At 29.4% G+C, this 27,444-nt stretch overlaps 1 protein-coding gene across 1 annotated transcript; it reads left to right on the top strand.

Moving 5' to 3' along the window:
* Positions 1 to 9,251: 9,251 nt before the first annotated feature.
* Positions 9,252 to 23,864, top strand: LOC108832683 (probable LRR receptor-like serine/threonine-protein kinase At1g29720). Its single transcript, XM_057011396.1, has 31 exons — positions 9,252 to 9,495; positions 9,598 to 9,769; positions 9,853 to 9,924; positions 10,104 to 10,175; positions 10,250 to 10,321; positions 10,408 to 10,479; positions 10,587 to 10,658; positions 11,489 to 11,560; positions 12,214 to 12,285; positions 12,368 to 12,433; positions 12,511 to 12,582; positions 12,722 to 12,793; positions 12,901 to 12,972; positions 13,803 to 13,874; positions 14,529 to 14,600; positions 14,683 to 14,748; positions 14,826 to 14,897; positions 19,180 to 19,242; positions 19,353 to 19,421; positions 19,523 to 19,573; positions 19,671 to 19,712; positions 20,886 to 20,926; positions 21,019 to 21,311; positions 21,404 to 21,602; positions 21,793 to 21,813; positions 21,895 to 22,029; positions 22,124 to 22,242; positions 22,339 to 22,549; positions 22,664 to 22,895; positions 22,986 to 23,136; positions 23,322 to 23,864. The coding sequence occupies exons 1-31, from the start codon at positions 9,354 to 9,356 to the stop codon at positions 23,718 to 23,720; spliced, it is 3,408 nt and encodes a 1,135-aa protein (XP_056867376.1). The 5' UTR covers positions 9,252 to 9,353; the 3' UTR covers positions 23,721 to 23,864.
* Positions 23,865 to 27,444: the final 3,580 nt, after the last annotated feature.

Here is a 27,444-nt window from a genome sequence, read left to right as displayed (position 1 = left end):
GGTTAATCAAGAAAATGACAACAAGACTAACCAAAACCGTTGACAAATAACAAAAGCAAACTTTGATTATTTAACGAGACAAAGACGCAGCAAAATATTGACTAACTGCAAATCAAATAGCCAAAGAAAAATTATGCTAACAAAGAAGAGCCGAGACAAAATTAAATCAAACCGATCTGAAGGCGATTAAAACTAATCACCAAAATCCTGCAAAACAAACGTAAGCGAGAGAAAGAAAATTTCAATGCTGATATCGAGAAGGAGCTGATCCAATTTTCAACGCCTATTACCAAAAAATGATCAACCTGTTCTTAAAAAAACACTTTTACAATAATCAGTCCGGTTAGTGCAAAGCAATAAACGGATATTTTGAGTTAAGACTGATGGAACCGTATTTTATAAACTACGGAGAACTGAATATTGTAAATAAAAATTGATAAGAATATACCAAAGATTTAAGAAAAGAAAGATGATACAACTGCAGAGGCGAGATATTATCTCTTTCCTTAACTCAAAATACGTCCCGTAGTGCGACGGTTCGATAACGTAATGAGTCCCAGGATACAACTGCAAATAATCTTCTGATTTGCGTCACTCTATCAGAAGCCTGGCGAAACTAGTTTTGTGTATACTCTCAGACTCAATAAAAAATATCAAAAGAGATGAAAAAAAATAATGTGAGGAATTGTATTCTGTTTCTTGGCCTTTGAACAAGTTAACACAAGTGCTCCTTTTATAACCTCAAAAAAATGAGACACGTTATGTTATTTATTATGGAGCCACTAACGTACATAATCTTCAATAGGAGTAAAGGAAATTTGATTCCCTTGAATTTGATTCATATACGTTAGAGATTATAGTCATAATGTGGCTTTGACTAAATCAAACCAACTATAATTGGATTTATATTTTATATTTAATCAAATATCAAAATATTTTATGAATAAGATTAAAAATAAATTAATTAACATAAAGTCTAATTAACTTATTAAATCAAAATTCAAATCCACACATCCAAAGTGAAATATTTGTTAAATTTTATATTTAACCAAATACATAGCTTTATAAGCTTTTCATGTCACTCACTTTGGACCTCCATTTCTCATTCAACATAACTTCGATTTTGACCAACAAATACACTACGCATAGTGTTCACAGTGTCGATTACATCGAGCCCAAATTCCGGTATTTCCGACAGACGTCTCCGTCGAAAAACCCATCGGAAAATAGTCCACACAACTTTGTCAAAAACGAGTTCCAACATTATATACATAATTGGGTGATCGTGTTGGCTTTTGATGATGTCACGGCTGCTTTTCCGGTAGTTGTGTCCGGTGAAGACAATGGTGGCTTTTCTTTTAACCGCATCAAAGCCAAGAGATGAAGAGTGGGAATTGCCCATACATCCGTCGTTCTTTCCACCCAGAATCTCAGAAAAGTTTTGGACGTAATCGTTTGTAAACCATTTGTTTGTTTCTATTTATCCCCAATTCCAAAAGGTTTGTTTTCCGTATATGCTCGCCGTGCATTTGATTAGTGTCTGTCTACTTAATTCTGTTAATCGTCCTTCTTGTTGGTATAATTATTTGTCTCTACAGTCTCTGCAGTATTTCAATGTCTCTGTGATCCGATATCTTTTTGAATGGTTATTAGTAATGTGTGGGAGGAGATGGAGTAAACCGCGTTTATTATTTTGGCCAACGAATCCGCTTGTTGCATTTCTTTTCTCCCTTCTCAGATCATTTATTGATTCGAATTTTTCGTCTCTGATTTTGGTACCTTCTCCCTGTTTGTGCATGCATGTAAGTGGGAAAGTTTGTACTTTTTTTTTTTGGGTGCAAATGTTAGGAAAGTTTGTACTTGAAGAAGAAGAAGTGGTAAGACCGCCAACTTTCTAAGAGAATTCAATATTTATAATAGCATTACAATACAGATATAATAATATATTATCTATTTCACGCATTTAAATATCTTATCATATGTCCCTCTGTGAACTAAACTACTAATCATATGACGACACCAACAATGTGTTCATTAATATGTGCATGATGTTACTTTTAGATCAGCGATTCTTGAAACTTGTCATGAAAGGTGAACCTCAAGTAGAATGCAGGGGAGTGGCAGGTGGAGTAACATTCTGGCCAAGAGGTAGAATAGGGTTTTCATTAATGCGTACACTATTTTCTCCGGTTTCCAGGCTAGGATCCCTGAGAGTTTAAGGCTATTTGTGGGTATAATTTAAGCTTTAAATTGTATGAATTGGAACGTTTATATGGATAGCTTTTGGTAATAATAGATATAAGTATGCTCTGTTTTGTTGTGATAAATTATTTGTTGTGATAAATTATTAACTAAAAGTTAAATTGATAAAATTATACCAATGGTGCAATTTTGTCGTTTTAGAAAAAAAATAAAGTAGTCATAAATCAATAAATCAGTCTAAACTAGCATTTCATATGATGTTTTGTTCAATAGGCTTAAAGTCGTACTTAATTTTGTAACAAGCAAGTTAAAATGAAATCAATAAAAAAACAGCAATTTAGTTTCAAAAAAAACCAGCAATAATAAGTAAATCATGTGCTTAATTATGTTGAAAATATACTTCTAATAAATATCACCGTTCCGGGTTGTCTTCCCTGCATTGTGAATATTTCTACCATGCTGATACATTCCATATAACATTGCAATTTAATATTTTCAGGGAAAAAAACCAAAGACTAAATTGATGTTAAATGACCTCATATTCGATGTTTTACATTTTAATTTTCATCTCCAATCACAACACCAAATTTCATACCAAAATAATTTTATATATTTATTATTTTAATAATTTTATATATTATTTTAATATTTTTAGTACCTTAATTATGTGTAATGACTAATTATAATCTTATTTATATTATATTTTATTTGGTAAGATATTAAATTTTATGTTTTAAATATTTTGTATAATATATTTGTTATAAATGATTTATTAATTTATTTATTTTTGTTTTAACCAATTTTATATTTTATTTTAGTTACAATCAAAATAAATTAAAAATAATAATTTAATTTAATTTCATTATTAAATAAAATACAGTATTTTTTATTTTATTTGTAAAACACGATTGATAACTAATATTATAAAGTATTCAATAATACAACAAAAATAAACAAAAAGAGTTAATGATTAAATAATATATTTATTTTCAGTTATTTTTCATTTTTAGCTTAGTTTTCTTATTTCTTTGGTTGATTCTTTTATTGTGTTTAGATTGTCATCTGTCGTTTGTTTTATATCTATAGCTATCATTTCCAACTTATTTCTATGATATAATTTTTTTTGTTTTATTTAAAAACATGAATTAAATTGCTCATATTTTCTTTATTTGCTATAATTTAAATAGCTTTTAAGTTCTTAAGTAATTATTTTTAAAATAATAGTCATAATTAAATTGCTCATATAGAATATTTAATATGTTGATAAAAGAATGCAATGATATACTTATGGATATAGAAAGAGCTGAAGCAATTGGAAAACAAACTTATCAGTCGACACTGTTGTGTTTGCTTAAGTTTGTTATTTTTCACTGTGCGTAAATAATTTCTTTAAAAAAATGATTATTTCAGAAATTTGCATATTTATATTATTTAGTAATAATTATTTCAAACTAGATTTAAGAAAATGAAGATATGATAAGTTTGTTATTACATAGACTTTTTTAGAAAAGTTAAAATGTATTGATTGTGTTTTACATATTTTATGATTTATTTTGACATGTTTATAATACTCAATTTAATGATGTTTATAAATACTCAATTTAATGATTTATAGATAGATAAAGAGATAATGAACAAAGAAAATAATCCTCCAATGCGTTGCAGTGATTGTAATGCTTTAGTATAGCTTCCAAAATTATTAAAAGATCGATTAATCAAACAATAATTATTTACAGTTTATTATAAACAAGCTCATATTAAATTATTCAAGATTCATGAGCCTCATGTGGTTGTGAGAAATCGGTTATGTGATCTTTCATTTAGAAAAAAAATTATTTATTCATTTATTATTGTATATGTGTTCTATGCGTACTTTAAGTCACCCTTATAAAGGGTTTATATTTAATGTTGAAAGATATTTTCTATCACTGGTTATTAGTTTTTGTCAATTATATTATTGAGGACCAATAAAATATATGAAAACAAATTATAAGTTTCTTAACAGTTTGTTATTAGTATTAATAATTAAATAAAATTAATTTCTAACTAATTTCATGATTAAATAAGATACAAATTCTTAAATTCTACTTTTTTGAATGTAATGAAACATTTTAAGATGATAACTCGCAATTTTAAATCATTATAAAAATACTAAGAATGAAACTTTATAAAAAATAAGACTAAAACTTTCTAGAAAAATTAAGACTAAAACTTTATAAAAAGATAAAGATATAAACTTTATAAAAATATTAAGAACCATTGCAATTCTTTTAAATGAAAAGACATTTTACACAAATAGACACATCCCTGACCTTTTCACAACCTTATGCCAATGAAAAATGTACAAATAGGTTATATATTAATACTATGAACTGAGCAATAACTTCCAATTTAATAAAGTTATTCAATATTCCCTCATAAAATAGGTTATATATTATACTATTAACACATTCTACATGACCAATTTAATTATGACTACTATTTTAAAAATAATTACTTAGTAACTTAGCAAATAAAGAAAATATTAATTGTATCGTTTATTTTTAAAGGCAGTCCTACAAGAAAATAAAAGTATGTAGTTAAATCTTGTTTTAAAATAAAACAAAAAAATTGTTATCATAGAAATAAATTAGCAATGATAGCTATAGATATAAAATAAATAACAGATGAAAATCTAAATGCAATGAAAGAATAAACTAAGGAAATAACAAGTCTAAAACAAAAAATGAAAAAAAAATTGAAGATAAATATATTATTTAATATTACAATGCCACATCACAATAATTTATTTTGTTGCGCATAACTTAAAACTTTTTCATTTCTCATGCACACAATTTATTTAATATTCATACATTATATAAGTATTCAGTTAGACGGATAATTATTTATTTTCGAAAATAGTTATATATTACACATCAATTTAATTTTTAATAGTTTTTACAAGGTTAAATAAAGTAAATTTTTTTGAAAAAAATCACTATTTCCGGGCGTTTACGCACGGGGTTGTTTCCTAGTCATATTAACGATATAATAAATATACACACTTTCATATATGTTATAATTTGATTTTTTTAACAATGATTATAAATTTGTTAAAAGTTTCACATTAGAAAAATATAAATGCTCATAAAACCATATGAGTAAAGGTCTCATTTAATATATATATATATACCATATAAAAATAAATAAATACTTTAATTTCAAAATTGGAATTGAACAAAAATTGAGAATTTAAAATTTTAATTTTGAAATTTACAGTGAATTTTAAGAACTATTCATGCTGCTGTTTTTGCTATTCTGCCATCTTTTTCAGCTTTTCACAATCTTTCTTTCGGTGCGGCACTCTCATTCCGATCCGCGTGCAGACTGTATTGAATCATAACCTCTCTTAGGGCATCTCCAACGGTGTATTTTGAGGATCTTTAGCACATAATCCTAGACTAATTGGAATAAAATAATATTCATAAAGCTCAGTTTGGTGAGGATCAGTCCGTAATTAAGAGGTTTGAAGGAGCAAATCCTTAGTGACGTGGCAAGCTCTTTTCTATGTATTTCGGTTTTAAAAAAAAATCGTTCCAGATCAGGGTTTTGTCGGAGACGATGATGGTCATCCCGTTGCGTGTTCCGTAGGCGTATTGCTTGAAGTGGTGCTCGGCGGCGCGACGGCCGAGATGCGATCCGGTGTTGATCGATTCGGTATCATCTTCAGGCCTAGCCCTCGCCAAACGGATTGTATGATTGTTGCAGGGATGCTTACTAACCAGATGGCTCCTGCTCTTCGCAAGTAAAACGCCTCTCTTTAATCTCTCTCTCTCTCTCTCGTAATTGTTTTGATAGGTTCGTGGAATTAGGGTTTCAGGTGAATGTGATTGGAATTGTTTCTCTCTTTAGGGTTCATGTAGTCTCTGATTGTTTAGTGTTGCCTTCAGCTATCATGGTCTCTGATTGGAATTGATAAAGATACTTTCTTTTTTGGTAAAAAAAAGCTTCTTTCTTTGGTGTTGAAAAAGCAATGAATGAGAAGAAGATCAAGCATATGCTCTGTTTTTGCTTTTTTCTTGCAAGACATATATGTAAACCAAGTTTTTACAATATAACCGATGAAATGTTAAAGTTTTTTTAATGTTTTTTTGCTTTCCAGATTTCAGAATCTTCTTGAAACAGTTTGTAAAGTAAGGACAGATCACACAGAATGAACAAAGAGATTCAGATAATGCTGACCAAGCTAAGGAATGAGATGGAGGCTGCAGGGTACAAGTCCATTTGTGAGTGATGTAATGGTTTTCAACATGCAGCTACCAGCGTATTGTCCTGTGCAAAACCTCTTATGGCTCATTTTACCTCCCTGTGAGTATTGATTCTCTTATACTTGGGTTCCACAGTAAATTAGCAACCATGTCTTTATATAGATCTAGTGTAACGAGCTGTGATTTTTGGTACTTAGGTTGCTTGTGCTTTGCTAATGGCTGGCGAGAATTTGGAAAACCATGTTGATGTCAAGAATGTTCTCGTTGACATGGTAATCTACTTCCAAGTGCAGGTAGAAGATTAGTTGCTATGTATTTCATGAGTGCTATTTGATGTCAAGAAGTAATTCGTTATCTATTTGTGTGTGTACTTGTAAGATGACTATCTGGATTGTTATGCTGATCCCGAGACACTTGGCAAGGTTTTTTTAACTCCTGCAAATGCTTTGTTTTTCAGACTTATTTAATGTGCTCACTTGATTGAAGCATTATTGGGTAACGTTTGATAATGCAGATAGGAACGGATATAGAAAATTCCAAATACCCTGTTTGAACTTCGTGGGTGTTTTGTGTTATAATGTTAGGTGCTCTACTTTCAGTGTGAATAAACCTGCCTCCTTAAATTAAGTTGTGATTATCTCTTTTATTTGTTCTTGTTCTTTGCCAAAGCTTTTTTTTTCACAAGTATTAAAAACTCCAAATTGGAGAACACCATTGGACTTCAAATTTGGAAATGAGTTCTTAACTATTCAAACACAAAAAAAAAAGTTTACTAATGCTAAGGACTCCAGTGGTGATAACACCATTGGAGATGCTCTTACTTCTCCCAGAGCTTCATCAAAAGCTTCAAGCGGTGTTGGACTTGTATGAGTCTGAGGCTCTCTAGGGGATCCCCCCTTATGAACTGTTTTGGCGCTATTTTTGATGAGCTAGATTTGTCTATACGTTCCATTATCTTGTCCCTTGAATCACTTAGGTGATCAGTACAACTTCTTGAGCTGAGTCGGTGTCTAGCATCATCCCTTCCTAGTGAACGTCTAGATGAGGGGTTGTTGTGGTGATAACCAAAATCCCTTATGATGGAGGATAGGCTATAGATTCTCTGCCAATCTCTAGGAGGTTCTTTGTCTTGTCTTTTTGAGGTAAGTTCATGATCTTGTCGAGATTGAAGTCGTTCTTCTAAAGTGTGTCTTGCATCATAACAGTGATCCTTGTAGGGTCTTGATGAAGTCTTCTGCGTTCTGCTTCCTCCTCTCTTCAAGCAGTAAAGTGGTATGAGTCTGAGTTCTCTGTGCTGCGAATTTTATCTTATTTCCTTGGATTATACATAACAGAGTATTTAGATGATTGTTCTTGCAATTTGAAAGTCCGAGTTGATGTTTGGCGACTAGGAATTCATTAACCTCATGGTCTAACCAGAAGCATTTGGAGCAGTGCTTCTCTAATTTCTCATAGACGAAGGAAGCTGTGACTTCGTCCCATTTCGGGTACTCAATGGTCAATGATTTAATAGAAAGCTATTGATATACTCGCATCCCCAATGATTCAATGGTCAATGATTTTATTATTATACCCAAACCGTAAAATTATTTGAAATTCCTACCCAAACTTTATAATGTAATACAAAATCATAATTTGACTAACTAATCATTAATTTTTACTGTAAACTTAAAACGACGTTGTTTTATCATTTCGATAATCCCTTATACTATATCTGAAAAGTGATTTTGACATTTATCATCTCCACATTCATTCTCACTAAATAAAAATGACATGACACTAAAAATAAATGTTATATCTCTTAGAAAAAAATGACATGACATCTAACTATTTCCGATATGTATAATTTCCTTACCAAGATTTATATTTTTGGAAATAATTTTTAAATATGATAATGACTAATAACTCATATATGGTCATTAATGGAAATTATTACTATATAAATATTTATTTTTGATAAAACTATTAAAATATAATAATAACTCATTTATCACTAATAAAGTAATATCTATATATATCACATAATGAAAAAAAACTAAATAAGATTACAAATATAGAACATTAAATTATATATAATATTTGTACAATTATATATATTTTACCAAAATTAATTATAAATGTGCATCAACAAATACAAAACTAAAGTAGCACTAATCAATTTTTTTATAGTTAATGATTAAAAGTTTATTTAATTTTCTCTATTCATCAGGTTAATTAACAAATTAATTTTGAAGTTTAACATATTTTAACCAAGACAAACAAAATCTCAAAATTATTAGACTTTATGCTTATATATGCATATATTTAAAACTAGATGATAAGATATATATTAAATATAATATACTATAATTAAAAATTATTTTATAAAATGTAACTTAACTTTATTAAAATTTAAATGAAATCAAATAAATAGTTAAATTAAATAAAACATAAGACAACAAAAATAAGTTTATAATTTTTAAACCATTGAAATTAAAATATAATCATTTATTTTATATAATCCGTCAATGTATATAAAAGCCGAATTGTGTTAGTTGATATATGAATTTTGAATATATTACGTGTTGATGTATGTTTTACCATATAATCTAAGTGTATGTATTGATCGGGACCGCGACATTTTGTTAATGTATGAATTGGCCGATTTTTCACGTAAACAACTTATATGACATGTATAAGGAGACAGGCAACAATATGCATTCATGGACCACTCTATCCACTATTATAACTTAGAGGTTAATATTACTGATTAATTTTTGTCAGCATATATCGCTATTATCTAGTCTCCTCACGACCCCAAAAACCTCAAAATGAAAATTATCAGCCACACTTTTCCGTATATGATATAAGGAACTATTGAATACATTTCTGATGATAATACTGTGATTTACCAAAAAAACACACATGCAAAGAATCGCTATAAATAAAATTTTACATATGTCGATCGTCTTCTCAAGTTTTATTTTGTTCTTCACCATCACTACAAGCTTTCTCGCAGTTCAACGAACATCGGCGGCTTCACCAGCTCTTCTTCATCCAGATGAATGTACGAGAAAAATCATCATTTTATAAACGTCTTTGTAAATTCAGTGTCATAATCCGTATATATAATATATAATCAATATATCATCTTTTGAGTATTATACAGTAAAAGCGCTTGAAGAGATAGCTTCTACACTTGGAATCACAAAATTGAACCTAGGCTATGGAGACCCTTGCAAATTGAAAAATCTAAAGATTGATGTTGCTCAGGATCCAGGGAGTGAGAACGTCATTGCTTGTGATTGTAGTTTCAACAATACATGCCATATTACAGAGTTGTGAGTCTTGTTCTGCAAACAGTAGGTCTCTTATTATCTAATGTCTCTCAATAAAACCAAAGATTTGTGTGGCAATCAATCAGAAAGCTCAAGACCCTCAGTCTTACCGGAAAACTTCCACCAGAGCTGGTCAAACTTCCGCATCTCCGGTCGATGTGAGTTTTACAAAATGCCCTCGTTGATTTTAATAACCAAATCAGTTATTAGTTTGCCGTTTTAGTTTGAGACGTTCTCGTTTGTTATATATAATAAGAATAAGAACCTCTGGTTTCTCGGAAGAATGACGTTCAAGCGATGAGAAAAGTTCATAGCAAGTTTGTTCTCTTCTTTGCAGAAGCGTGGTTCGAAATTATCTTTCGGGCACAATCCCGATGGAGTGGGCTTCAATGCCATATCTCACTTCCATGTGAGCTCTCTCTCACACACACACACAAATACTTCATATTCATGATTTGCGAGTAACTATGACTTCTCTCTCAGCTTGGTCGGCGCAAATAATCTATCTGGGCCTTTACCAGCTGGTTTACAAAACTTCAAGAATCTGACAGAATTGTGCGCCTCTAATTATTGCTACATACATGTAGGTATCTGTCTTTTAATCACTAGTCTGACAGTAGATTAATGTGACTAAATTTCAGAGCGGTTGAAGCGAACCAGTTCTCTGGTCTGATACCTGATGAGATAGGTAACTTGACCAGCCTAATAAGATTGTAAGACTTTTTTATATCTTAACCATTTTCCAAAATTACAAGAAGCTTTGGTTTTATGGGAAGACGAAAAATGTAATTTTGATATTTTCTGGAACTGGATATTGCAGGAACCTTGGGTCGAATCAATTTACAGGTACCCTGCCTACTACTCTTGCTAGACTGGTGAACCTTGAGGATTTGTAAGTTTTTGTTGCACTTGTAAATAGAAATCTTTAACAAAAAAATCTCTCTTTGCATTTGTAACTGCAAATGTGTTTGCAATGATAAACTTATTAGTGATGAGTAAGTGTTCAAAAGTTTGCTATTTTCTTTACAAACATAGAGAAGTTTTATAATATAGATAGAATCTACTTAAATGTATTTATTTTATATAGTATTCATTTATATTTGGAGTAAAAATAGATAAATTTCTTGATCTAAGCCGAATTGTTTAAAAATTCGGCCAATACAGATTTTTCTTAGCATTTTTATCCTCAGTGTATAATCAGTTCACAGCTGTGCAAATAAAACAAGTTTTTACTAAAATCATTTTCAACTCATTTTATATTTATACATTTTAAACATTTTAAATTTCAGTGTTATTAAATCTATCATTTTATAAAACACTCTGAAATATATTGTTATTGAACAAAACTTAAGTTGAGATTTTCTGATTTTTTAAAAACATTTTAAATTTCAATGTTATTGAATTTGTCATTTCAAAAAACACTATGAAACCTACTATTATTGAACAAAACTTAAGCTGAAATTTTAGAATGCTTAAAATGTTTTTGAGTATTTGAAAAAAAAAATTCCTAGTTATAAAAGAAAATAAAAATCTCATAGTTTTAGATGACATTTTAGAATTTTTTTTTTAAATAGTATTAAATTCTCAGATTTACCTACAATCATCTAAAAACTTATTAAAAATCAAATCTCTTCAAATTTCAGGGTTCAATACACCCCCCATAGAACATTTTGATTATAATTTTACAAAGCTCTAAACTAGTTTCGTGTCTTAATTATGCAGTCGGATAAGTGACAATAAATTTAATGGCATCATCCCAAGCTTCATTGGCGACTGGCCTCAGCTTGAAAAAATGTAATCTTGTGTTTGTGCACTTGGGTTAGCATTATCTATGCAAGATCAACTTTAAAACTTAAAATTTAAGGTTTTAAATAGTAAAACTATCATTTGAAGTTTAAATTTTCGAAACTTTATATTGATATTTCATATTTTTTTATTCCCTACAATTATTTATCTTCTTAATAGCACTGTTAAATTTTATATTATTATTTTAATCATTATAAATTTCATACTTCATTAATATCTGACATGTTAAATTTGATTTAGTTAGTAACTGTCATATAACTAATAAATAAATTAACATATGTTATAAAATTAATTATTAGTTATATATAAGAGAACTACAAAAATATTTATATTGACTAATTGAGTATTTTTGTAATTAACGATTTAATTTAAGTTTTTCAGTTTCTTACATAGTGTTTTATTAATCAATACTGTAATTAATATCACTTCAATATATGTTTCATTTTTATACACAAATTATAACTTTAATAAACTTTGATTATTATATCAACGACTAAAGTGATAATATATATTTCTTATAAGGTTAAATTTTAAGTTTTACTATTGTATAATATACATTAAACTTCAAATTTGAAGTTTAGCCAACTTTAAAAATAAGGTTGGTTCTGGAGAGGATAACATGTGTTGTTTATGCTCAACAGATATCTATATGCAAGCGGACTGAAAGGACCTATTCCTGATTCAATCTTCTGCCTAAAAAGTCTTCGGGATCTGTAATTCACTACATATTATTGATTAACAAACCGACAATTAAAATGAGACTGACGGTTTAAGTGATCTATTCGTCATTTGCAGGAGGGTTAGTGATATTGCCGGGATAGAGTCCTTTCCAAATATATCCAGCAAATCCGTGATGACCCTGTATCTTACTTCAACTTCTCATCTTGATGCTTGATTTTCGTTACAATGGTAAAACTAAAGTCTCTGTCCTTGTTCAGGATATTGAGAAATGTGAGTTTGTCCGGTCAAATTCCTTCTTACGTCTGGTATATGCCACACCTAAAGACTCTGTAAGTTTTTTTCTGTGATGTGTGAAGAACTTGAAAGTTTTTAACTTATCAAAACTAGTAATGTGTTCCGTCATGTTACCAAATAAATAAATAAATAATAATAATAATAATAATAATAAATAATGTGACTAAATTTCAGAGCGGTTGAAGCGAACCAGTTCTCTGGTCTGATACCTGATGAGATAGGTAACTTGACCAGCCTAATAAGATTGTAAGACTTTTTTATATCTTAACCATTTTCCAAAATTACAAGAAGCTTTGGTTTTATGGGAAGACGAAAAATGTAATTTTGATATTTTCTGGAACTGGATATTGCAGGAACCTTGGGTCGAATCAATTTACAGGTACCCTGCCTACTACTCTTGCTAGACTGGTGAACCTTGAGGATTTGTAAGTTTTTGTTGCACTTGTAAATAGAAATCTTTAACAAAAAAATCTCTCTTTGCATTTGTAACTGCAAATGTGTTTGCAATGATAAACTTATTAGTGATGAGTAAGTGTTCAAAAGTTTGCTATTTTCTTTACAAACATAGAGAAGTTTTATAATATAGATAGAATCTACTTAAATGTATTTATTTTATATAGTATTCATTTATATTTGGAGTAAAAATAGATAAATTTCTTGATCTAAGCCGAATTGTTTAAAAATTCGGCCAATACAGATTTTTCTTAGCATTTTTATCCTCAGTGTATAATCAGTTCACAGCTGTGCAAATAAAACAAGTTTTTACTAAAATCATTTTCAACTCATTTTATATTTATACATTTTAAACATTTTAAATTTCAGTGTTATTAAATCTATCATTTTATAAAACACTCTGAAATATATTGTTATTGAACAAAACTTAAGTTGAGATTTTCTGATTTTTTAAAAACATTTTAAATTTCAATGTTATTGAATTTGTCATTTCAAAAAACACTATGAAACCTACTATTATTGAACAAAACTTAAGCTGAAATTTTAGAATGCTTAAAATGTTTTTGAGTATTTGAAAAAAAAAATTCCTAGTTATAAAAGAAAATAAAAATCTCATAGTTTTAGATGACATTTTAGAATTTTTTTTTTAAATAGTATTAAATTCTCAGATTTACCTACAATCATCTAAAAACTTATTAAAAATCAAATCTCTTCAAATTTCAGGGTTCAATACACCCCCCATAGAACATTTTGATTATAATTTTACAAAGCTCTAAACTAGTTTCGTGTCTTAATTATGCAGTCGGATAAGTGACAATAAATTTAATGGCATCATCCCAAGCTTCATTGGCGACTGGCCTCAGCTTGAAAAAATGTAATCTTGTGTTTGTGCACTTGGGTTAGCATTATCTATGCAAGATCAACTTTAAAACTTAAAATTTAAGGTTTTAAATAGTAAAACTATCATTTGAAGTTTAAATTTTCGAAACTTTATATTGATATTTCATATTTTTTTATTCCCTACAATTATTTATCTTCTTAATAGCACTGTTAAATTTTATATTATTATTTTAATCATTATAAATTTCATACTTCATTAATATCTGACATGTTAAATTTGATTTAGTTAGTAACTGTCATATAACTAATAAATAAATTAACATATGTTATAAAATTAATTATTAGTTATATATAAGAGAACTACAAAAAATATTATATTGACTAATTGAGTATTTTTGTAATTAACGATTTAATTTAAGTTTTTCAGTTTCTTACATAGTGTTTTATTAATCAATACTGTAATTAATATCACTTCAATATATGTTTCATTTTTATACACAAATTATAACTTTAATAAACTTTGATTATTATATCAACGACTAAAGTGATAATATATATTTCTTATAAAGGTTAAATTTTAAGTTTTACTATTGTATAATATACATTAAACTTCAAATTTGAAGTTTAGCCAACTTTAAAAATAAGGTTGGTTCTGGAGAGGATAACATGTGTTGTTTATGCTCAACAGATATCTATATGCAAGCGGACTGAAAGGACCTATTCCTGATTCAATCTTCTGCCTAAAAAGTCTTCGGGATCTGTAATTCACTACATATTATTGATTAACAAACCGACAATTAAAATGAGACTGACGGTTTAAGTGATCTATTCGTCATTTGCAGGAGGGTTAGTGATATTGCCGGGATAGAGTCCTTTCCAAATATATCCAGCAAATCCGTGATGACCCTGTATCTTACTTCAACTTCTCATCTTGATGCTTGATTTTCGTTACAATGGTAAAACTAAAGTCTCTGTCCTTGTTCAGGATATTGAGAAATGTGAGTTTGTCCGGTCAAATTCCTTCTTACGTCTGGTATATGCCACACCTAAAGACTCTGTAAGTTTTTTCTGTGATGTGTGAAGAACTTGAAAGTTTTTAACTTATCAAAACTAGTAATGTGTTCCGTCATGTTACCAAATAAATAAATAAATAATAATAATAATAATAATAAAAATAATGTGACTAAATTTCAGAGCGGTTGAAGCGAACCAGTTCTCTGGTCTGATACCTGATGAGATAGGTAACTTGACCAGCCTAATAAGATTGTAAGACTTTTTTATATCTTAACCATTTTCCAAAATTACAAGAAGCTTTGGTTTTATGGGAAGACGAAAAATGTAATTTTGATATTTTCTGGAACTGGATATTGCAGGAACCTTGGGTCGAATCAATTTACAGGTACCCTGCCTACTACTCTTGCTAGACTGGTGAACCTTGAGGATTTGTAAGTTTTTGTTGCACTTGTAAATAGAAATCTTTAACAAAAAAATCTCTCTTTGCATTTGTAACTGCAAATGTGTTTGCAATGATAAACTTATTAGTGATGAGTAAGTGTTCAAAAGTTTGCTATTTTCTTTACAAACATAGAGAAGTTTTATAATATAGATAGAATCTACTTAAATGTATTTATTTTATATAGTATTCATTTATATTTGGAGTAAAAATAGATAAATTTCTTGATCTAAGCCGAATTGTTTAAAAATTCGGCCAATACAGATTTTTCTTAGCATTTTTATCCTCAGTGTATAATCAGTTCACAGCTGTGCAAATAAAACAAGTTTTTACTAAAATCATTTTCAACTCATTTTATATTTATACATTTTAAACATTTTAAATTTCAGTGTTATTAAATCTATCATTTTATAAAACACTCTGAAATATATTGTTATTGAACAAAACTTAAGTTGAGATTTTCTGATTTTTTAAAAACATTTTAAATTTCAATGTTATTGAATTTGTCATTTCAAAAAACACTATGAAACCTACTATTATTGAACAAAACTTAAGCTGAAATTTTAGAATGCTTAAAATGTTTTTGAGTATTTGAAAAAAAAAATTCCTAGTTATAAAAGAAAATAAAAATCTCATAGTTTTAGATGACATTTTAGAATTTTTTTTTAAATAGTATTAAATTCTCAGATTTACCTACAATCATCTAAAAACTTATTAAAAATCAAATCTCTTCAAATTTCAGGGTTCAATACACCCCCCATAGAACATTTTGATTATAATTTTACAAAGCTCTAAACTAGTTTCGTGTCTTAATTATGCAGTCGGATAAGTGACAATAAATTTAATGGCATCATCCCAAGCTTCATTGGCGACTGGCCTCAGCTTGAAAAAATGTAATCTTGTGTTTGTGCACTTGGGTTAGCATTATCTATGCAAGATCAACTTTAAAACTTAAAATTTAAGGTTTTAAATAGTAAAACTATCATTTGAAGTTTAAATTTTCGAAACTTTATATTGATATTTCATATTTTTTTATTCCCTACAATTATTTATCTTCTTAATAGCACTGTTAAATTTTATATTATTATTTTAATCATTATAAATTTCATACTTCATTAATATCTGACATGTTAAATTTGATTTAGTTAGTAACTGTCATATAACTAATAAATAAATTAACATATGTTATAAAATTAATTATTAGTTATATATAAGAGAACTACAAAAATATTTATATTGACTAATTGAGTATTTTTGTAATTAACGATTTAATTTAAGTTTTTCAGTTTCTTACATAGTGTTTTATTAATCAATACTGTAATTAATATCACTTCAATATATGTTTCATTTTTATACACAAATTATAACTTTAATAAACTTTGATTATTATATCAACGACTAAAGTGATAATATATATTTCTTATAAGGTTAAATTTTAAGTTTTACTATTGTATAATATACATTAAACTTCAAATTTGAAGTTTAGCCAACTTTAAAAATAAGGTTGGTTCTGGAGAGGATAACATGTGTTGTTTATGCTCAACAGATATCTATATGCAAGCGGACTGAAAGGACCTATTCCTGATTCAATCTTCTGCCTAAAAAGTCTTCGGGATCTGTAATTCACTACATATTATTGATTAACAAACCGACAATTAAAATGAGACTGACGGTTTAAGTGATCTATTCGTCATTTGCAGGAGGGTTAGTGATATTGCCGGGATAGAGTCCTTTCCAAATATATCCAGCAAATCCGTATCTTACTTCAACTTCTCATCTTGATGCTTGATTTTCGTTACAATGGTAAAACTAAAGTCTCTGTCCTTGTTCAGGATATTGAGAAATGTGAGTTTGTCCGGTCAAATTCCTTCTTACGTCTGGTATATGCCACACCTAAAGACTCTGTAAGTTTTTTTCTGTGATGTGTGAAGAACTTGAAAGTTTTTAACTTATCAAAACTAGTAATGTGTTCCGTCATGTTACCAAATAAATAAATAAATAATAATAATAATAATAATAAAAATAATAATAATAATAATAATAAAAATAATATGTTCCACTCTTCTGCTGAGAAATTTGCATATGACTGAATGCGTATACTCACTGAGATTATACATAATACATCTATATGCGTAAAGCCTTTTTTTTGGTAAAATCTATATGCGTAAAGTTACTGAAGTGTATAGCTATAGAATATTCACGGGCTCATAATCATATGAAAAAAGCACCGTAGAGAGAAAAAGTCAATTTTCTTTTTGTGAGAAGGATATTGGCGTGCAGTTACTGCAGAGTACAGACAACAGTTTTATATTGTCACGGGTCATGGGTAAGCATATGAAAAAGAATCATTGAGAGAAAAAGGCAAACAAAAATATTGTGAGAGCGATATACAATAGGTAAATTTTTGTGGAATGTTATCCTTGCAAATATATAACTAGATAGAGAGACCTAGGTAAATTATATTCAAACTATTTTCAAATATATTCTGTGTTAGTAAAAAGAGAGTAAATTCATGCAAAAAAATAAAAATGAATACTGAATATAATATAGTACACAGATAACAAATTTTAAGTTAAACCAAAAGATATTATAGTCCTGGGAAAAAACACCGGATCCGAAAAACCGAACCGGAACCAAAGTGAAATATCCGAAACCAAAACCAGACCAAAATCCTGAAATACCCGAATGGTTCCTATATTTCTATATCCGAAAAATCGGGACCGAACGGAAACCGAACCGAAAACCGAGTGAATATCTGAATACCCGAAAAAACAGTTTAAGCTTTACAATGTAAGGTAAAATGTCATTACGCATACTCGAATCCAGGTTGGATAGGAACAACTAGAACATTGTTACCACCATACCATATATTCATTTACCTATTCTCTTATATTATAAATATATATGGTATTTCTATATGAAAATAAAATAAATATTTATAAAATTAACACTTTAGTGACTCGAATTCTTATTGGATTGACGAAAATGCAAGTTTTTAACCACAAAACCACTTGAATTAACATGTTGCCAAAAATATTTTGAATATATATATTTGATTTACATATAAATGGGTATCTAGAACCGAACCGAAACAGAACCGAAACCGAACCGAAATCGCATAAGTACCTACTAGAGATAATAATGATTTATCTGATATATCCGGAACCGAATGGTTCCTGCACGGAACCGAACCGAATACCCAAATGTCCAGGGCTAGATAGTATGTTCCATATGGTTTCAATCTTCAAACCAAACACCAGTAAAACCATCTCGGACGGTACACTATATTTCTTCAAAATAGAACAACTCTCTAATAGAGTTTATTTCGACTTCAATGGTATTCTATTATAAAATAATAAAAAATTAGAGATACAAAACAAAAACAAATTATTTTATTTATCGTATAAACCTACTTTTATTCTATTATAGAATAAAAATAGAATTGGGTTAGACCTCTTTTATTTAATTTATTTTAAAATCTATTTTAGATAAAAAAAAATAGAATGAGGTTGGAGATGATCTTGGTCATTATCATCTTCTTCTTTTGCCTTTATAGTTTTCCCCTTTCATCTATGTATGTTATATAGACATTTCTGTTGTATTATCATCATCTGTCCTTATCTTTACCATTAACTGAATTAGAGTATTTCTTTCTTTTAGAAAAATGCAAACAATTTCTTATGATGCCATTATTGTCGAAATCTAGTTGGTTATTTGATATGTATGTGAATCCCGTATGGAATAGTATTTTCACCACATGTTAAAATGTAATCAACTGATTAGTATCTCAACCTGGTTAATGCAATTTCGTCACGTCAGCTTTGCTATTTATGTGCATACCAAAAAAGGTCCATTAATTTATTTTTTAACATGGCGTTTGCTGCAGTGATTTATCGTTTAACAATTTGAGTGGTGAAGTTCAGTCACTAGAAAAAGCACCCGAATATACGTAAGTACTCTAAACTAAGATCAAGAGTTTTAAAAAGTTGAAGAGCTTATAATGTGATCATAATAGAGAATTACTATCGAATAATATATTGTTTCAACGTGGTCTTTTAGCTATTTGAATGGCAACATGCTTTCAGGAAACGTTGGATCTGGTGCTTTCCTTAATAATGAATCTTACATGTACGTTTCAGGCCTTCACTTTTTTTTGTATGGCTCAAGAAATTTACGCATACGTCAGCTAATAATCTTCTTGGTTTTGTATGTTTGGTGAATCTTCAAAGTGATCTCTCTTATACCAATTTCTCATACCCATCAGGCTGCCCGGACAAGAGGTATGGACATGAAATCGTGGTAGATATGGATACATCATCTCTCTATTTTTAATAACCTAATTTGTTAAAGTTTTATTCTCACTTCCTGTTGAATCAGTAACATTAATACATATCGGAGCTCATATTTGCAGAAAAATTTGTAAGTATTCTCATCGTCCAATAATCGAACAACAAGAATGGAGTACGCTTAGTAATCTAATGCTTTTACGTACACTCGTACAGAAAGAAAAATGTTTTGAATGGCTCAATATAATTATAAATAACTTGTGATCAAATTCTAAAAAAGAAAAAAACTAAAGAGAAATTGATTGAGCTAAATATCCTCACTTTTTATATTGATTGTGTGAATTAATAAATTACTACCTAAACTACCCAGATGCCAATCTGCCCAGCCGCACGACAACCACATTATGAATGTGGTCTTTTAGATCATCTCCAATGTATTTTCTTATTTTTTTTCTTTATAAAAGAAGAACTTTATAATAGAGATGGGTTATTCTCCAATGTATTCCTCTATTTCTTCCTCTAAAAAGAATATTTTTAAAAGATTCTTTTATTATTTTACAACTAATACATTTTACTTATACATGTTGAAAATTCACCCAATCATTGTAATTTTTTATTTTTCATAAAATTACAATATTATTTAAAATAAATATTTTATTACAAAAAGCTATCATATATAATAAAATAAAATAGACATTATCTAACCATCAATATTACTATATTTTAACATAAATGATTTGTTAATGCATTTCGAAATGCGAAATAAGTATTGAATAATATTTAGGTTTGAGCTTAAATATTTTATTACTATGTTAAAGCAATGTAACATTTTTAATAGTTAAATTTTAGTTTTAGTTTTAGTTGAATATAAAACATTAAATATCATTTGTTAATTTTTTTTAAAAAAAATTGAATAAATTTATTGTATTTTTATTTATGATTATTTATAATTGTGAAAATTTAAAACTATTATGTAAACAAAAACTGTGATATTATATGTAAAAAATATTATATTTGTCCATAAACATGTTTTTAATTATAATCACAAAAAGTTAAAGGACCATTTTGCAAATAAAAAAGTATGTCTCTGTTATAGAGGAATGCTATTTTTTTCCTAAATATAGAGGTAAAAATAGCAAATATCTATTTTAGAGGAAGAAATAGAGATGAATTGGAGTAGATTTTACTCTATTATAGAATATAGAGGCAAATATATCATAGGGTTAGAGATGCTGTTACTGATGCAATTAAATTTAAGTCACTTTCAGAATTAACATTCTTATAATGTCATTTTCTTTTCCAACAGAACTGGACTTCTACCATGTGCTGCTCCAATAAAGTGCAGTTGTAAGTGCATCTTGATCCGCTAAAATTATTTTTATGATGACATAATCTTATTGTAGTTATTACAAACACTTCTCATAAAATCACTTATCAAGCTGATAACAGTGAAACCAAAGCCGCAACAAATCATCACAATGAAAACTGGGGAGTTAGTAGCACGGGTTACTTGTCGAATGATATATACTTAATTACACCTAGTTTTAAACTATCTGAGGATTCTCCTCCTTTCTATAAGTCGGCCCGACAATCTGCTCAATCTCTGGTTTATTATGCGTTTTGCTTGGAAAATGGAGCCTTCAATGTGAAACTCCATTTTATGGAGATTCAGTTTTCCGACGAAGAACCCTACAGTCGTCCTGGCAGACGCATATTTGATATCTATATTCAGGTAAAAGCGTCAGTGTTTACTGAGTAATGTTTTTGTAATGAAATACCGAAAACTGAAGTTCATTTGTTTTTGTCCGCTTTCTCTATAATTAGGGAGAATTGTTCTGGAGGGATTTTAACATCAAAGAGGAGGCCAATGGAACTGGGAAGCCCGTTGTGAAAGAAGCAAGTGTGAATGTAGCAAATCATTTGTTAGAGATTCGGTTGTATTGGGCGGGGAAGGGGACAACCATCATTCCCAAAAGAGGAAACCATGGTCCTATTATCTCTGCCATCTCCTTGTGTCACAGCAGTTAGTACCTACTTTACTTTAGTATCTCCAGTCTCTACTTTAACAGCCTTACTCATTATCCTATTTTTTAGTGTCTTTCTTCACATCAAGTTGTTTCACTATCAAGTGGCATAACTTCAAATTATCACTTTCATCTTATCGTCATTTTCTTCTGCCACCTAACGAGAATATTCAAATGTCAAAATTTCAGGTTCGGAGCCAGGGTGTGGAGGTCCTACGAAAAAAAAAATACTTTGTTAAGGATATGATAAATCTTGTATATATATTTACAATTTTCATATCTCATTTGCAGCGGATAAAACAAAACATCACACTAGTTATCCATTAATATTCGGGATAACAGGAGCCTTGTTAGCAATTACGATCTTGGCTTTGGGATTATATGCCCAAAAAAGATTCAGGGGAGACAAGAACAAAAGAAAACGAGGTAATATAGTTCACATTGTATGAATTGGTTCATCTACATAACTGGTTCATTTTAGCCATTAGTGATGATTTTCCCTTGGGAACCTGAAGCATAGATTTGAGAGCACAGGGTCTGCAAACGGTTTGCTTTACTTGGAGGCAACTGGAAGCTGCAACAAACAATTTTGATCAAGCCAATAAACTTGGAGAAGGAGGTTTTGGATCAGTATTCAAAGTATGCTAAAACACTACAAAAACTTCTTAGCAAATTTTAGATACTTGAGACAATATGGCTTTGCTTTTGGTTTCTGATATGAGGAACTTAATTCAGGGAGAGCTTTCAGATGGAACTATCATAGCAGTCAAGCAGCTTTCTTCCAAATCATGCCAAGGAAATCGCGAGTTTGTGAATGAGATAGGCATGATCTCAGGTCTGAATCATCCAAACCTTGTCAAGCTTTATGGATGCTGCGTGGAGAAGAATGAACTGTTACTTGTGTATGAGTACATGGAAAATAACTCCCTTGCTCTGGCTTTGTCTGGTATATAAAAGTCATTTAGCTTTTCCATGCATTTTGAGTCTTAGTCAAGTATGCATATATGTAAGCTCATGTGAAGTGTTGTTGTAATATCTCTTGATTTACATCCACTGCCAGGGAATAGCTCCTTAAAACTGGACTGGGCAGCAAGACAAAAAATATGTGTCGGAATCGCAAGAGGGATTGATTTCCTCCACCATGGATCGATGATAAGGATGGTTCACCGTGACATAAAGACCACAAATGTCCTTCTAGACGCCGACCTAAATGCAAAGATATCTGACTTTGGATTGGCTAGGCTCCATGAAGCAGAACACACTCACATTAGCACCAAAATCGCAAGGACCATGTAAGAGAATATTATCAGACAAAGCAGCACTCTTTCCATTGATCTTATATATATATATATATCTCAGTCGTGACTTCTCTCACAATGCAGTGGATATATGGCTCCGGAATATGCACTATATGGTGAATTAACTGAGAAAGCAGACGTGTTCAGCTTCGGGGTTGTGGCAATGGAAATTGTTAGTGGGAAGAGTAATATGAAACAAACAGAAAGTTCTGATCACATCTGGCTTATCAATTGGGTAACTGTGAAGCTTTTCTTTCTCTTTAACCGAATCACAATTTTAATAGTTGACTCTGTATATTTCTGATGTGTGACAATAATATATTAAGTTAGATTGGTTTCTAATCTAATATTGCTAGGATAATTTTAACTTCTGATGTGGGACTATATGTTTATGAAACCCGTTTTTACATCAAATGTCAGGCGCTGACGCTGCAACAAACAGGGGACATAATGAATATCATTGATCCAGTGCTCGAAGGTGATTTCAATAGCAAAGAAGCAGAGAGGATGATCAAAGTTGCTCTTGTTTGCACAAAGTCATCTCCTTCCCTAAGGCCAACAATGTCAGAGGCAGTGCAAATGCTTGAGGGAGTGATTGAAATAACACAAGTTCTGTCAGATCCTGGTTTATATGGAAATGACTGGAACATCACAAAGCTGAGGGGCACTGATACACATGGTAGCTCAAGCACGTCTGGTTTGACTGATCAAACGGCAACGACAATGAAATCCTCTGTTTCTGGTGCTGATCTTTACCCGTTATACCCCGAATCCATGATCTTAAACTCCACAGTAGACTTTTCTTCCCCGTCACTCTAACATCAGAAGCTGTGTGTGCATTGCCTTGTATCTAATAAGTTGTCTTATACATTTACATGTATCTCTATGAATGTTTATTAAACCGGATTATATCTTTTTATGAAAGTCTCTAGTGGTCACTGAACTAAACTCTCTTTCTTCTCACTGGTTGTTACAATTTTCTAAACCAATTTCATCAGTTTACTCCACTGAATTGACTCAAATGGCATGCAATATTGCGACATGAAAGAATAACTCGATGATCATTAAACCAAATCTAAATTTAATTGTTTATTTAAATACGTTAGAAAAAAATGTCTTTTTATAAGTTGCGATACTCTTTAACTAACTTTGTTTCTCTTGGGAAGAGATACCAATAGAGGAAACGATCACTGACCTCACCAGTAATCATTACAAGAGCAGACGCCGTTTTTGAACAAGTGGAACATTGTTCATCTCAACAATTATATCTATTATCAACTTCAACACATTATGGCAATCTTGACAAATGCTAAAATTATTCGTTACAGCAATCGAACAGGCCTGCAACCGAAAATCGAGGCCTCGAGTTAAGAAACCTGTGAGCATACAGGAGTTTATCGGTGTGCCCTAAAACCTGTTCTTCTTTATTCTCCTTTTCCCTGGCTTTATATAAGATACCCTAGTGTCACGAACATAACCCATTTCTAATAAATATTTGCGACTCCAAACTCGTTAGTCGCAACGATGTACTAGTAAACAACCAGAGCAACGATGACATTACAAGGGTTAACATTATCACGAGAAACCAGAGCAACGATGGACTGATGAACAACCTTTGCTTCTTTCAAAGATTCTGGTTTAGTACAGCATTGTTACCAATAGATTGTTACCAATAGAATCTCTGCAACCTAAAATCATGCGGGGAAAGTCACAGAATGTCTAGATATTGTGTGATTTAAGTAGATGCTTTAGTATTTTTTTTTTTTTTGCAAATATATGCTTTAGTATTTATCACTTCAGAATATATCAAAAAGCATATATGATTGAAATTCATCATAAGATTACTTCCTAATTTTCAAAAAAAAAAATTAGTTTAATATAGTTTGATTTAAAGTTATGTAACTATGAAAAATAAAAAGGGGATTTTGCAGAGTATTTAGACACGAGGCTTCAAGGAATGGTCGATGTGATGAACGCTGAGAGGATGATATAGGCAGAGCTGGCGTCACTAGCATTCACAATTGTATGCATTTTCGAGACATTTATTTATGCATAAATTGCTAGCTCTATTGCTAATGTCACAATATTTTCTTCTTAAGATAGTATGTTCAAAATCCGTTAATTATAGATATTATATTTTTATAATAAATTAGTAGGTTTTTTGAACGACATAATAAATTAACAGGTTTTTTTGTTTTTTTGTCAGCAACAACAACAGACTCATGTAGACTCTTTAAACCAAACCGGTAGCTCTGAATCCATATGAACGACAAAGGATGATTGCTTTCTTGCACTACGTGCTAGACTATTCACTTTCTTATTTTGCGTCCGTAGAATATGAATGAGTTCTGAACTATTGAAACATCTCTTTATAACAGGTTTTTTTGTTCAACAATAAATTAACAGGTTAAAAATAAAAATATATCTCTATAATATTATTTGAGAAGTCAGTTTCCTACGTGACGTGCTCACGTTAGTTTTCACGATGGTTGATTACTAAGATATCTTTAATGAATTAAAATAGTAAATTTAAATATTATTGATTTTTTATTTAATTTTCTTTTAAAAGTTTTCCAAATAAAATATATAATAAAAAGGAAATATTTATAAAGTTTAAAAAAAATAATTTAAAAAAAGAAAATATAAGTATATATAATATTAATTTCATTAAAAAGAAAAGTTCAAAAAATAGTAATATTCCATTTAAAACATATTTTAAAATAACATAAAATATATGCTTTTGAAGTAATAAAATACTTTCTTTGCATTTGTATTTTCTTAGATGAAAAATATAAATGTGATCATTGAAAAGTTTACACAGATAATCTTGATATTAAAAAAGAAATATTATTTCTTTTAACACAATTTTAAAAATACAAAAAATAGAAATATATATATATATATATATATATATATATATATATTTCTTCAATTATTGCATTAAATAATTACTAAAATATTTTGCTTTCTTAATATATAGTTTTCTTTTTAATTTTATATTTTCTGCTCGTGAAACTTAATATAAACATAATAAAAAATACCCAAAAAACTGAATTCCAATTTGTAAAATTATTTAAAATATATTTCAGTTTATCATTCAATAAATATAAGGCATAGAATACTTAGAATTTCTTAAAAAATGTTTTGATTATTATAAATATTTAAATGTGGTCACGAGCTTCTCAAAATTTATCAGTTACTTATGTATGTAATAACTTTCTATTGAGCATAGCTTTATTTTTCTAATATATTTTTAAAAAACAAACATATAATTTGATAAATATTATTAAAATACATGCTCATCTAAAATTATAGATTTAACTACAATAATAATATATATTTTAGAATAAAATTTATTTATTTATAAATATAAATTATAGAATGACTCAAAACATATTAATAAATGAGAATAAAATATTAATTGATGGTTACAAATTAGATATTTTGTGAATTTTTTATATATATGCATGAGACTTCATAATATTATCGTTATATTAATTTATGTAATTTAGAATCATATACTTTAGTTTATTTTTTATTTCATTCTAAGCATAATATATCAAAAATTATGCATAATCTTACTAAAATATATTTACATATATATAAGACAACAATCAAATTAAATAAAAATAAGAAAATTAATAATTTTTTAAAAATAATTTAGAATAAGAAATATTATAGTTGGAATTCAGAGAAATAGATGCAATCTAATATTTCCAAATGATAATTAAATTGACTATAAAAACAACAAAACCGACTAGAGATAAGTGACATATCTAAAATCATATGTCTAAGTAAAATAATATAATATTATTAAAATAAATTAAACATATTATTTATAAATTAATTTAAAATTATAAGCAAATGTCAATCAATTATTATAGTATATTTATTTTATAAATATTTACATCCGTGCATGAGGACAAAAAAATCACCTAGTATAATAGTATATAACTAGTTAATGAGCCAAAATAAAATATAATTTATTTTTATAATTATGGAGGACATGGACGCGTAGGAGGGTAAGGAATATGATTCAGATGCCATTGACGAGATGATTGCCAAACTTTTCGTCGGAGGGATACATAGATAGAGTGGAGAGAGCAGAGGTTTCCGGTGGAGACTGTTTCACGGCGGCTGAGAAGCTGCTCGGTGCAGGGAGGACACATGTTCGACGCTGTGTCTTGTAAAGACAGAAGATATAACGCGTGTATCGTGATAGTGACTCTTGTTTTCTGTTTTCCTCTGATGGGAAATTTAATGTTCTCTCTTAGTGAACTCTCAATGTAATCTGATATCCCATGTAATATCCCATGCGGCTTAACCAATGAAATCAGTTGACAAAAAGAGCCAAAATGTTTTCTAGCTTGGAGCCCAGTCAACACCAGGATCGCTTTGGATATTGGATTAAGTTTCACTTCTAAGGCCGACCGTGTCCGAATTTGTGATGATGTTTAATGGGGAAACCGAGTTAGAACGTATGAACACAGACTCTAAGTCGTTGGCGCGTCTTCTGGTTATATTGTGTGGATTGCATCATACC

The sequence above is a fragment of the Raphanus sativus genome, chromosome 5 (assembly GCF_000801105.2).
Source record: "Raphanus sativus cultivar WK10039 chromosome 5, ASM80110v3, whole genome shotgun sequence".
NCBI lineage: Eukaryota > Viridiplantae > Streptophyta > Magnoliopsida > Brassicales > Brassicaceae > Raphanus > Raphanus sativus.
Note: the sequence above shows the minus strand (reverse complement) of the source record. Positions and strands in the feature narration are given on the sequence as shown.

Coding starts and splice junctions, on each gene's coding strand:
- LOC108832683 (XM_057011396.1), top strand. CDS start 9,354: ATGCAAAGAATCGCTATAAATAAAATTTTACATATGTCGATCGTCTTC. Junction 12,794..12,900: donor TTGACCAGCCTAATAAGATT/GTAAGACTTTTT, acceptor TGGATATTGCAG/GAACCTTGGGTCGAATCAAT. Junction 22,030..22,123: donor CAAGAACAAAAGAAAACGAG/GTAATATAGTTC, acceptor CCTGAAGCATAG/ATTTGAGAGCACAGGGTCTG.